The sequence below is a fragment of the Pongo pygmaeus genome, chromosome 11 (genome assembly GCF_028885625.2).
Source record: "Pongo pygmaeus isolate AG05252 chromosome 11, NHGRI_mPonPyg2-v2.0_pri, whole genome shotgun sequence".
NCBI lineage: Eukaryota > Metazoa > Chordata > Mammalia > Primates > Hominidae > Pongo > Pongo pygmaeus.
In genome coordinates, this window is record NC_072384.2 from 137004911 (window position 1) to 137018774 (window position 13864).

The following is a 13864-nucleotide window of genomic DNA, read 5'->3' on the forward strand; positions in this document are numbered from 1 at the left end:
TTCTCCAAGGAGGATACATTCCAAGACACCAGTGCACACCTGAAGCCTCGGATCATACCAAACACTACATACACTATACTTTTTCCTATATAGAAACAGGCAGGTAGTGTATACAGCATGAACATGCTGGACAAGTGGATGATTCACGTCCATGGTGGGATGGGACAGGATGGTGTAAGACTTCATTCACACTGCGAAGAATGGTGCACAATTCAAAACTCAGGAATTTTCCATTTAATACTTATGGGTCACACTTGACCGTGGGTAACTGGAACTGCGAAAAGTGAAACTGAGAATAAGGGGGGACTAGTGCATATTTAAAAAGCTGGTTTATGGAAACTGACCATTTTTTGTAAGATTCCGGCTACTGTGTGAACTTTGTCCCTTACACAACACAGATAAATGCTGCATGGAGAACGTTTCTAAAGTTTCTTACTGAGAGTCAGTAGGACATACTGAGAGATGCAGAGATGCCAATGCAAATGTTCCCAGAAGAGGCTTTGTTATCAAATATCTTATCCTCTGTATTTGTCTTTGTGAAATTAGGAGGGCAGTCAGAGATAAACCGTGCGCCTTCTTCTTGCCCTCCCCAAATGTTAACTGCTGCTGTAATTTCCTGCCTGGCTTAAAGAGCGATTCAAATACATGGAGGTTTTGTTGAAAAGTTTCTATTGGCAAATATGTGCATCTGAAGTAGGTTGTTGAGGGATGGCTAACATCTCACACTGGTAGGGCTGTGGAAAAATTCAAATAGGGCTGCAACCGTTAGATTTTTCGAAATGAGGGTATACATTTTGGCATACATCTGTTAACATACAAGTTCAAATGTCAAAGGGATCACTCAGCGGCTTTCAGACTACCTGCTCCTCCCCTCTGGGTCCATATCCTGGGGTAGGGGAGAGATCGACCAGTGATTTTGAAGAGGCTGACGATTTCCCACTGGTCTGAGAGTGAAATAGTAATCCCCTTCTCTAGATTCAGAAGTGAAAACCAACCCAGAAACTGTAATGGCTGAACACTATATTTAAAAATTAATATGCACCAAACAACGTGATAGCTTATACAACTAAACTTGAAAAACAGATCAAGCATCTCCACTTTTTTTTTTTTTTTTTTTTTGAGATGGAGTTTCGCTCTGTTGCCCAGGCTGGAGTGCAGTAGTGCGATCTCGGCTCACTGCAAGCTCTGCCTCCCGGGTTCATGCCATTCTCCTGCCTCAGCCTCCCGAGTAGCCGGAACTACAGGCGTGTGCCACCACGCCCGGCTAATTTTTTGTATATTTAGCAGAGATGGGGTTTCACCATGTTGGCTAGGATGGTCTCGATCTCTTGACCTCGTGATCCACCTGCCTCGGCCTCCCAAAGTGCTGGGATTACAGGCGTGAGCCACTGTGCCCGGCTGCATCTCCACTATTTTTGAGCTTGCATTTAGCTCGTCGTTTTACTTTTCTGCTCATGCATTTCTGTCAGCACTAGGGAATCAACATTCCACATGGCTTTGAGGGCTGCAGAGTGCTACTCTTTCCCCCACAAAAGAAATACAAGAGATAGGAGAGAATCTACGGTGGCAAGTCTAAAAACGTATAGCTGTGTCCTAAATACATTTATCACAAGTTTCTTTGATGGTATCTGGGTTAATTTTTGTCAGAAAGAGCTTCTTGGTTATGAGTACAGCAGTAAGAAATAAATCACATTTCTCACATGGGCCATGCAAGCTGCCAGCTGGTTACTGGCTCTCCAGCTCTCCAGTCTTCTGACTTGGGCTGGTGTCTGCACCACGGGCCCTCAGCTCTCTGGCCTTTGAACTCTACCACCAGCTCTCCCGGGGCCCCCTCTTGCAGATGGCAGATGGTGGGACTTCTCAGGCTCCCTAACCGAAGGAATCAATACCTTATAATGAATGAATCTTTCTCTATATAAATATAAAAGGGCACAGAGGATATATATATACACACACACACACAGGCCACATGTATTGTTTTATACATCGCTCTCCTATTGGTTTTGTTTCTCTGGAGTGCCCTGACTACACTTTCTTCTCAAGCCTTCTCCTCACCTCTGCTGCATCATTTCCCCGCTGTGATCCTCTCTCTCTTTAAAGAACCTCCTGACTACCTCCATCATAGCCTTAGTTTTCACTCGTCATTTTTTTTTCAGTGGAAAATATTTTATTGAGACCCCACTAGCTGCAAAATCTGTTCCTGGCATTAAGCTCCGTCTTCTATTGCAATTTGGTCTTTCTTGAGTGGTTTCACGAATACTTTCAATGAATACTTTCTTCTCTTCCATGGTCTGGGAGCAGCCATGGCCAAACTTGGCAGTGGTGTCAATGAACTTAAGGTCAGTCTTCTCCAGAGCCCGCCGTTTGGTCTCAGCCAGCAAAGACTTGTGGAGGGTGAGCACTCGCTTCTTGGTTCCCACCACACATTCCTTCAGCATGACAAAGCCACTGGTCACTTCACCATATAGGACAAAGCCACCCAGAGAGTTGATGCTCTTGTCAGGCAGGTCATGGTCAGTGGAGGCACTGTTCTTGATCAGTTGGTTGTCCTTGATAAGGTAGCCCTGGCCGATCTTACAGGTCAATCTTCTTGTTGATCTCAGTGCGGTGATGGTACCCTTTCTGCCCAGCACATGCCACAGAGAAGGCCACACAGGCAGTATGCCATGCCCCAATCCAGGCCACCTTGCACAAGCCTCAGTGGGTCTTGCAGGGTAGCTTCTTGGTGTGTCAATGACTCGTGACCCCTTTGTAGTCTTTGCCCTTGGTCACCTTGAAGACGTCAATCATCTCGTCCTGCCCAAACACTTGGTTCATAGGTACCTGCTGCTCTAGCCTCTCCCGGCCCCATTCCAGCTTCTTGGACACGGTGCCTCTGTTCACGTAGATCTCCATCAGCCGGGCCTTCTTCTGGCGTGGAGGAAGCAGGTGCATGTGGGTGTGGGCAGTGACGTGGATGACTTGGCAGTGCTTCTTCACGCTGCTGAAGTCCTGCTCCAGCTGCTTCTTGCCATCCTTATTCTGCCATTTCTTGCAGTAATTGGTAAAGGCCTTCTTCTTAGATTTATGCCTGTTCTTAGAGAAGTGCTTTTTGCACTCATCGCTGATGTGCTTAGAGAAGATGGTCTTGAAGGTCTGGAGGCCTTGAGGCTTGAGGGGTTTCCACGTAGCCCACAATGCCCACAGCCACCATGGCGGTGTCTCCACAATGGTCACAGCCTCTACCACCTCCTTCTTGTTCATGTTGGATCCTAGCCTGTTGACTTCTTGCACGATGTGGGTCTTGCCAACCTTGTATCCCAGGGAGGCTGGGAGGTGGACCGGCTTGGAAGGGTCATCCTTAGGGCAGCTCTTCACCTTCCCACGACGCGTGCTGTGCACTTCTGAGGCAGGAAGCCGAGGGACCCATGTCTGGGAGTGGCGAACTTCTTGTGAGACATCACGCCATCAAATCTTGCTGGTAGAGTCTATTTTTTTTTCTTTTTTTGAGATAGAGTCTCCCTCTGTTACCCAGGCTAGAGTGCAGTGGTGCAATCACAGCTCACTGCAGCGTTGACTCCCAGGCTCAAGAGATCCTCCCGCTTCAGCTGCCTGAGTAGCTGGGACCACAGGCACACACCATCATGCCTGGCTACTTTTATAAAACTTGTTTGTAGGGATGGGGGTCTCCCTATGTTGCCCAGGCTGGTCTCAAACTTCTGGATTCAAGTGATCCTTCTGTCATGGCCTCCCAAAGTGCTGGATTATAGGCGTGAGCCACTGCGCCCAGCCAGTTCTCACTTCTCATGGCAGAGGGAGTCAGGAGGCAGAAAGAAAACCTTCCTTTCATCCTTCCAGAAATTCCCAGTTGGAAGACTATATAGGAAGTTCATGGTGCTGGATTTCTTCCTGCCTTCCATGCTGTTCCCATCCCCCAGTTGGTTTTAGCTATTCCTCCTGCCTCAATATGTGGCTGTAATCCAGATTCTCCAGCCTCCATTCACATGAATTTTCCTACAACTCATCCGTGCCCCGCCTTCAACTAGAGTTTTCCTGTGCAGGGATATGTCCTGATCTGCACCACTGGTCTTTATCTCTCCTGAGTTTGTCCTGAACTTCCAGCTGTTGAACCATAGACAATGGTTTGACTCAATAGCTCTAAAGCCAGCCCTGGTCCATCTGTTCTCAATCTTCCCTCTGTTCCACTCAAGACACCTGGAGTTCACGTCAATTCCTTGGTCTCCTCCTGTTTCTTCCACACCCTGTCAGCCAGGCAAGTCATCCTTTGTGGTATCTCTTGCATCCTTTGCGATGTCTCTTGCATCTATTTCATCTTTTTATATCCAGTACTTTCACCCAAGGGCAGATCTTCATCTGAGCATTTATTCTTCTCTTCAAAAATAATTACTGCATAGCTCTTGAGTTCCAAGAGCTGTCAGAGATGCCGATCAGAGTTTGGGGTCACTCTAGCTGCTGCAGGGGAACAGGCTGTAGAATGGCAGGAGAGGAGGTGGGGGCATTGGCTGGGAGGCTGGTGCAGTTGCAGCTGTGAGAGGCAATGATGCCTCTTGGTCAGGTGGTTGCTGTGGAGATGGGGAGATGTGGGCAGACTTGGGCTATGAGCGTAGGCTCCTGAAAGAGTCTCCTGCCATTCCATATCCCCCATCAAGCCTCCTCTGCCACTCTGGTGCCTAAGATCATCACTATCCTGAGTCTGCAGTGCCTCCATTGGCCCTTTGCCTGTGTAACCAAATATATCCTTTCTCTAAGCAGTGATTTTTGAGCTTTTTATAAAAGGGACCTCTTGAAAACATGAAGAAAGTCCACACACCTTTTCCCCAGAGAATGTTCCTTCCCATGAAAGTTTACATACAACTGCAGGGTGTTTAACCATGGGGCCCCTGTTCCCTAGGCTAAGGACTCTATTATCTCTGTCACCCACAAGCCAACCTCTCACTTCTTTCCATCTTCTTCTCTTATTGTATTTCAGTGGACAGAGAAGATGCTCCAGACATACATTTCCTTGATGGCACCCTCATTCCTGATAACTTCCTTTGGAAATGCATGACATTCACTTTTCCATTTTTGTAAAGTCATGCAAAATTTGGTTTGAAATGTTCTAAAATAACCTAAGAATGTGGTTGGCTTAATGGTTCAATTTGGAGCACCTCTTTGGGCCAAGGAATTGGAGAGAAGGAGCTGTGGTCAGAGTTAGGTCTGCTGGCACTGCAGATAAACAAATGCTTTCAATGTGAATTGTGCTGTGTAAAGGTCCAAGGGTCTTTCCAGAAGAATTTAGCACTAAGTTTAATCATTTTGAGGCTGGAGTGAATTTAGAGAAGACTCATTAATGTTCATGTGATCATGTTATGACAGGTCAATACCACTTTAAATCGTTCCAAATGGTGTAACATGTGGCTTGAAAAATAACAGAGGAAACAGTTGTAAGGATGATTGCATAGTGCTCTATTACTGCGACTTTTGTTTCTAAAGCCAATGTGAGGTCCACACAACTGTGAGACAAAGGCGATTACTTTGGTATTGAAAGCACCTTTGCAGGACTGCTATCAGTTAGCAGAAAATGTCCTCCTGGCACTAGCACTGTCTTCTGTTAAAGTGCTTTCCACAGAGCATTCCTTAACTGCAGTCCACAACAATTTTGGATTTAAAACTGAGAACTCAAAAGAAAGACTATTTTTTTTGAGAGTTCTGTATATATTCTAGATGCTAATCTTTTCAGATAGATAGTTTGCAAATATTTTCTCCCATCTATAGCTTTTTTTTCATCCTCTTCACTGGGTCTTTCACAGAGCAACTGTTTCTGATTTTGATGAGGCCCAATTTATAAATTTTTCCTTTTATGGATCCTGCTTTTGGTGTCCAGTCTAAGACCTCTTTGCCTAGCTCTAGATTCTGAGGATGTTTTTCCTCTGTTTTAATCTCAAAGCTTCATAGTTTTATGTTTAAGTCCATGACCCATTTTGAGTTAATACTTGTGTAAGGTGTGAAGTTTACCTAGAGATTCATTTTCTTGCCTATGAATGAGAGACTAATTTTTAGAACCTCATATTTGAATGTATTTATTGCACTTCTTTTTTTGTTTTTAGTACAGATGGGGTCTTGCTGTGTTGCCCAGGCTGGGTGCCAACTCCTGGCCTCAAGTGATCCTCCTGACCAAGCCTCCCAAAGTGCTGGGATTACAGGTGCGAGCCACTGGGCAGGACTACTGTGCTTTTGTGTTTTCTCTTCCACTAGCCCTGAGCTGAAGACGAACATCCCAGACTGTTCTGTTTTCTTCTGTTTTTCAGTATCTCAGTATGGAGGGGCTCCAGATGGATCCAAATAAGGAACTGCGAATGTTCATATTTTAAACATTAAACTGTTTCACCAAGTTTCTTGATGAAAAGATCAAATGCGGGCAAGATTATTAATCACAAGATATTTTATTCTAAAATGGTCTTGTGTACAATTACAGAGATCCACCACGACAATCCTGCTCTTTCTCACTCCACTAGCCCTGCAATAAATTGGAAATTCACACAGAAACACTGATTCATTGTGAAATTCAACCAAAACATTCAGCAGTTCTCATGACTTTTTTTGCACTTATAATAGATTTTTTCATATTTATGTTAATTTGTAACGATCTCATGGACTTGTAAAGCTTTTAGCTCTCTACCTGTGAGACATTTAGAAAATAACCTATTTTCCATTTAAAGAGGTTAGTTGAAATATTCAGATAGGATTATCTGAATATTTTAACTAACATATTAATATTTCAATTAAAACATGAGGTCTTTTCAAGTTTTCCAATTTGCATATAGAACTGGCAATTGATACGTGGTCTTATCAAAATAGTGAAAGAACAATCATGCAGCTGGGCCCTGTGAGGGCTGGGATAAGCCAGTGTCCAGACAACTTAGACACAACTATTTTCCTCTCTCTTCTCCCTTGCCCTCTAACCACGAGGAATTATAATGCCTTTTGCTATAGGTCAAAATGTCAATTCTCACAAAAGGATTTGAACAACTGGTCTCAGGAATGGTTTGAGGTACTCTAGGGTTGATACCAGAGTAAGACTTTTAAAAGTCTCTGGAAAGGGTAATCTGATCTCTAAGAAGTGTAGCAGCATAACTTAAACATATCAATTTTTATTAGAGATGACCATTTCTTCTTTTAATAATCACATTGTCACTATGCAGATCTGCATTTTTCATGAAAAACTTCATTTCTGATTCTGAAGGCGTTTCCCCTTCATTTGCAAGCATTTCATAAATGCTGATGTTCTCAAACTTTGCTTTTTGTTCAAAACTGTTCATCGTTAAGTGACTCTTTAATAGCTAGTTAATAAAATACTTTCACCCAACAAAGACCAGATTGTGTAGCTGGTAATTTCAGATTTACACGGAACAAGCTTCACTAACAGCGAATTTTTAATTTGCAAGTATAAAACTCCCTTGTGCATATTTAGAGGAAGAGATTCTTAGAATAAAATTGGAATGCTTCCAATTCTCTTTATTCTTAGGCACTTCTTCAAAATTATCTTGCAGAGTAAGAGTATGATTTTTAAAATTAACTGTATTCAGGGGGCTTTTTTTTTTTCCAGAACAAGCTAGAACTTCTGGGGTATAGGCAGAACAATAGGGCCCTAGGTGGTCTCCCAGATCGGGTTCCCTGGAAACACTCAAATGGAGATGGATGTAGGTGGTCTACTGGGAACACCACCCAGAAGGAAGAGATGGAGGGAAGCAGCCCTGGGCAGAGGGAGAAGCTAAGTTGTGATGCAATTGCAAGAGAGCTATCAGCTAATCCCAAAGGGAGCAACAGAAGCTGGGAGAACTCTTGGAGTTGTCCAGGCAAGGTGAGGGGGCTGGCCTTTGGTACTATCACGTGACTATCCTTGGATGCAGGCTGCCCCAGAAGGGGTGTAACCTGGCTTGCAGTAGCTCCCTTAGACTGGAGCAATTCCTGGGGTGGGATTTAGCTGTGAGTGTCAGCACTGTCATGTGGGGAGCCAGGTGCTTGAGTGCCTTGGTCCTGAAAGGGGTATCCAAGGGGCCCAACTCAGCATCTACTGCCAGTGAATTGGGTTGTGCCGCAAATGAGCAGTAGGGGGTCTCTTTTCTTTTGTTCATTCAGTGAGCATCAGTGGAACATGGTCAAAGAAAGGGATGAAGACAAATGAAGGCAGACGGAAGAACCACTGCGGGTCACAGTGCAGGAGCCGAGCCTGTGGAAGGAACGACTGCCTTCAGTCGGCCAGCCGCAGTCATGCCTGGGGTTTTGAACACAATGTTGGCTTTTATTTATTTATTTACTTTTTAATTTATATATATATATAATTTTGCGACAGAGTCTTACTCTATCACTCAGGCTGGAGTGCAGTGGCACATTATTGGCTCTTTGCAACCTCCGCCTCCTGGGTTCAAGCAATTCTCCTGCCTCAACCTCCTGAGTAGCTGGGATTACAGGCGCCTGCCACCATGCCTGGCTCATTTTTGTATTTTTGTAGAGATGGGGTTTCACCATATTGGTCAAGCTGGTCTTGAACTCCTGACCTTAGGTGATCTGCCTGCCTTGGCCTCCCAAAGTGCTGGGATTGCAGGTATATATTTTTAGTAGAGATGCAGTTTCACCATGTTGGCCAGGCTGGTCTCGAACTCCTGACCTCAGGTGATCTGCCTGCCTCAGCCTCCCAAAGTGCTGGGATTACAGGCGTGAGCCACCATGCCCGGCCAAAATGTTGACTTTTGTTACCATTGCCTACATCGTGCCAGATTTGGGTGCTGTGATTTTATGTTTACCATTCCCCTTTCTCCCTTGCTTGTAACTTCTAACTCAAGTAGCTCGTCCTGCTTGACCGCACAGGCTATCCCTTTTCTCTCTCACTGTGACCTGGCACCAGGGTTCCCAGAAACAGTCTGCCAGATCCTCGGTGCTGCTCCTCCCACACAGAAATTCGCGAGTCTGTGTGCTGGTCAGAACCATCCTTGTAACATGAGGAGCATGACTGTGGCTGTCTGAGCTGGAGCTGGGTCACTGCCTCTCAACAGTCACTGTGGATCATAACCTCTACCAATTCACTCTGGAGAGCTGATGCAGACTGGAGTCACAGCAGGATCGTGATCTTTTTTTTTTTTTTTTTAATATTACTTTAAGTTCTGGGATACATGTGCAGAACGTACAGGTTTGTTACATAGGTATACATGTGCCATGGTGGTTTACTGCACCCATCAACCCATCATCTAGGTTTTAAGCCCCGAATGCACTAGGTATTTGTCCTAATGCTCTCTCTCCCCTTGCCCCCCACCTCCCGACAGGCCTGGATGTGTGATGTGCCCCTCCCTGTGCCCATGTGTTCTCATTGTTCAACTCCCACTTATGAGTGAGAACATGAGGTGTTTGGTTTTCTGTTCCTGTGTTAGTTTGCTGAGGATGATAGTTTTCAGCTTCATTCATGTACCTGCAAAGGACATGAATTCATTCTTTTTTATGGCTGCATAGTATTCCATGGTGTAGATGTGCCACATTTTCTTTATCCAGTCTATCATTGATGGGCATTTGGGTTGGTTCCAAGTCTTTGCTATTGTAAATAGTGCTGCAATAAACATACGTGTGCATGTGTCTTTATAGAATGATTTATAATCCTTTGGGTATATACCAGTAATGGGATTGCTGGGTCAAATGGTATTTCTGGTTCTAGGTCCTTGAGGAATCGCCACACTGACTTCCACAATGGTTGAACTAATTTACACTCTCACCAACAGTGTAAAAGTGTTCCTATTTCTCCACAGCCTTGCCAGCATCTGTCGTTTCCAGACTTTTTAATAATCACCATTCTAATTGGCGTGAGATAGTATCTCATTGTGGTTTTGATTTGCATTTCTCTAACGACCAATGATAATGAGCTTCTTTTCATATGTTTGTTGGCTGCATAAATGTCTTTAAGGATCCACTCTTCAGAGCTGATTCCGACTGGATTTGGTCAGCCATGAAGTGGTATCTGACTGCAACACACTCTACTTCAAACATAGTCATGTTTTAGGATGAGGCCATCTTCAAGCCTGAGATCTATTTCTCATAGAAAGAGTTTATGCTGAAAGCATGTGGGCCCTAAGAGTGTACTTCTCCCGCAGGCTTCACCATGAAGACCCCCCCAGTTATTGGCAAGTTCATCCCACCTCCGCTTCCAACCCCCCTACACGTTGGAAGGACGGGCCCAATGTGACGCTGTGTGAACTCTGATTTCCTTTGGTAACAAATACTTCTGTTAAAATATATCCAGATGTCAGTGCTAGATGATAAATTTGAATGAACACATTTTGGTTAAATTAGTATGATTATTTTGACTTTCCAGTGTTTACTTGATTTGTTAAGCATTTTTACTTCTCTCTACCATTGAGGAAAGACAAGTGGGATAATTTATTTTGAGGAAGGAAAACTCAAATCTATCACGTATGTGAAAAAACATGTGAGGTATCTGAGTTGTTGAAACTACGACTGATCCTAATTGATACTTACAAGTTATAGAAAATGTGGCAATAGATTGCTGATCAGTATTTAAAAACTGAAAACCTGTTGGTCGATAACATGGTTTCTCTAGGAAACAAACGGCTGCACTCCCATCAGATTTGTAAATATCTCATTGACTTAAAGCAAAGAAGTCAATAAAAAGAAAATGAAATCAAATTTCTAAAATTTCATACAAATATTTTACCTTATTTTTCTCCTTTGTTCCTTTCTTTTGTTTTTTGGTGTTCTTGGGTTGTTTTTCCTTTTTCTTCTTTTTCTTCTTTTCGTTTTTTTCTTCTTCCTCTTGGTTTGCAATGACATCCTCAATAACCTAGTGAAAACCAAAATAATTATACCATTTTCATAGATCCCTATCAAGAGAAGGACTGTTTTCCCTGTCTGAAAGGAAGTTTTTGTGCTGGTCAGCATCACCTCTCTGCCTGGCCCTGGACCCTGGAGGCTCACCCCTTCTGGGGCATGGTGGGGCTCCTGCCTACCATCTACCCTTAGCTGGATTCATGAATAGGGGGCAGCAGCCTCAGTGTAGATGGAGAGAGAGTCTCGACATTTTTGAGCCCAGTTCCTTCCTTAATTCCACCCACTCCAGCTCTTGGAGGTTGCACAAACTCTAGGGGAGGTCATAGCTTCCTCAACGTCTCAGCAACAGCTGGATGTGCCAGCCCTGCCCACAGCTCGTCAAAATCCAGGGGGAGGATGCCACTGTTTCCTGCTAGGCTCCAATGGCAACAGCCACTCTTGCAATAACTTCCATTTTCATGAGTTCGTTTCTTTCACCAGTGATTTAATTTATATCCCCTACAGTGACAAAAGACCTTTTATCCTCCTAAATTATAAAATATTTGTTAAAAAGTATCCAGTTCACATAGGATTAGCACCACTGGAGAATTATTATAGATTTGTTAAAAAAACATATAATTCAGTTCAATACAACAGTGTTCACTGAGCACTCACTCACTGCCTTAGAGAGCTGTGAATTCCAGGAGAAATAAAGGTGATAATGACAGGACACGCTTCCTGTTTGGCCCCCGGGGCTCTGCTCATGACTCGTCATGTGGCCAAGACAAGCTGCATAAGCCCTCTGAGACTCAGTTTCCTCAGCTCTAAAATGGAGCCAGCATCTCCGTACACAGCACTTAGGATCCGCCGGGCATGCTTCTGAGAGCCTCACAGAGTCAGACTCCTGCACTGCTACACCAGACGCACGGTGGTTGCTGTTGTTGCCCCGTTTTATGGATGAGGGAACTGGGACACATACAGTGCAGTATCCCAGCCAGGGACACACAGCTAGTGAGTAGCTGAGCTGGGATTCAGCACGTGCTTAACCAGGATGAATTTCATAATGTAGGGAGAAAAGAGGCATGATGTATAAGAACACATGTCAACTTATTCCATCGTACAAAATGCACAGAGTGAAACCAACAATCCATACTCCAGTCTCAGGTACATACACATGTAGTCCAAGTACAAAGGAATGTAAGGGAATGACATACTCCAGATTAAGTACAGCAGTTGCCTTTGAAGATGGAGCAATTAAAAAATTGGGGGTGGGGAGACAAGGGCTAATATCGTTTTATCCTAGTGTGGAGAAAGGCAAGAGGTGAAGCATGTGTTGTACACATATTTGGCCATGCAAAAATGATCTTTTCCCAGCCTAGGCAACATGATGAAACCCCATGTCTATAAAAAAATACAAAACATTAGCCAGGCGTGGTGGTGCACACCTGTACTCCCAGCTATCTGGGAGGCTGAGGTGGGAGGATTACCTGAGCCTGGAAGGTAGAGGCTGCTGTGAGCTATGATCCAGCCACTGCCCTCCAGCCTGCGCGACAGAGTGAGATCCTGCCTCAAAAAACAAAACAAAACAAAACAAAACAAAACAGACAAAGGCTCACCTTGACTCATAGAATCAAGGTGTGGCTGCTCAGGTCTTCATTGTACTGGAGCACTTGTAACACAGACATTGTTTGGACCTTAGAAACTGTAAAACTTTCCTGCTTTCTCTTGTGGGCATTTAGTGCTATAAATTTCCCTCTACACATTGCTTTGAATGTGTCCCTGAGATTCTGGTATGTTGTGTCTTTGTTCTCGTTGGTTTCAAAGAACATCTTTATTTCTGCCTTCATTTCATTATGTACCCAGTAGTCATTCAGGAGCAGGTTGTTCAGTTAAAATTGACACCCTAACATCACAATTAAAAGAACTAGAGAAGCAAGTGCAAACACATTCAAAAGCCAGCAGAAGGCAAGAAATAACTAAGATCAGAGCAGAACTGAAGGAGATAGAAACACAAAAAATCCTTCAAAAAATCAATGACTCCACGAGCTGGTTTTTTGAAAAGATCAACAAAATTGATAGACTGCTAGCAAGACTAATAAAGAAGAAAAAAGAGAAGAATCAAATAGAGGCAATAAAAAACGACAAAGGGGATATCACCACCGATCCCACAGAAATACAAACTACCATCAGAGAATACTATAAACACCTTTAAGCAAATAAACTAGAAAATCTAGAAGAAATGGATAAATTCCTCAACACATACACCCTCCCAAGACCAAACCAGGGAGAAGTTGAATCTCTGAATAGACCAATAACAGGCTCTGAAATTGAGGCAATAATTAATAGTTTACCAACCAAAAAAAGTCCAGGACCAGATGGATTCACAGCTGAATTCTACCAGAGGTACAAGGAGGAGCTAGTACCATTCCTTCTGAAACTATTCCAATTAATAGAAAAAGAGGGAATCCTCCCTAACTCATTTTATGAGGCCAGCATCATCTTGATACCAAAGCCTGGCAGAGACACAACAAAAAAAGAGAATTTTAGGCCAATATCCCTGATGAACATCGATGCAAAAATCCTCAATAAAATACTGGCAAACCGAATCCAGCAGCACATCAAAAAGCGTATCCACCATGATCAAGTGGGCTTCAACCCTGGGATGCAAGGCTGGTTTAACATACACAAATCAATAAACATAATCCAGCATATAAACAGAACCAATGATAAAAACCATATGATTATCTCAATAGATGCAGAAAAGGCCTTTGACAAAATTCAACAACGCTTCATGCTAAAAACTCTCAATAAATTAGGTATTGATGGGACATATCTCAAAATAATAAGAGCTATCTATGACAAACCCACAGTCAATATCATACTGAATGGGCAAAAACTGGAAGCATTCCCTTTGAAAACGGGCACAAGACAGGGATGCCCTCTCTCACCACTCCTATTCAACATAGTATTGGAAGTTCTGGCCAGGGCAATCAGGCAGGAGAAGGAAATAAAGGGTATTCAATTCCTCAAAAGAGGAAGTCAAATTGTCCCTGTTTGCAGATGACATGATTGTATA

At 43.6% G+C, this 13864-nt stretch overlaps 1 protein-coding gene and 1 pseudogene across 4 annotated transcripts in view; both read right to left on the reverse strand.

Annotated features, from left to right (window-relative positions):
* Nucleotides 1–13864, reverse strand: part of IQCA1 (IQ motif containing with AAA domain 1) — a 170169-nt gene that overhangs the window by 72957 nt on the left and 83348 nt on the right. For all 4 annotated transcript variants that reach the window (XM_054478407.2, XM_054478406.2, XM_054478409.2 and 1 more), the window contains exon 8: nucleotides 10697–10822. In XM_054478407.2, the coding sequence (XP_054334382.1) occupies nucleotides 10697–10822 (126 nt within the window). The remainder of the gene's footprint in view (nucleotides 1–10696; nucleotides 10823–13864) is intronic.
* Nucleotides 2207–3440, reverse strand: LOC129031750 (large ribosomal subunit protein uL3-like; annotated as a pseudogene).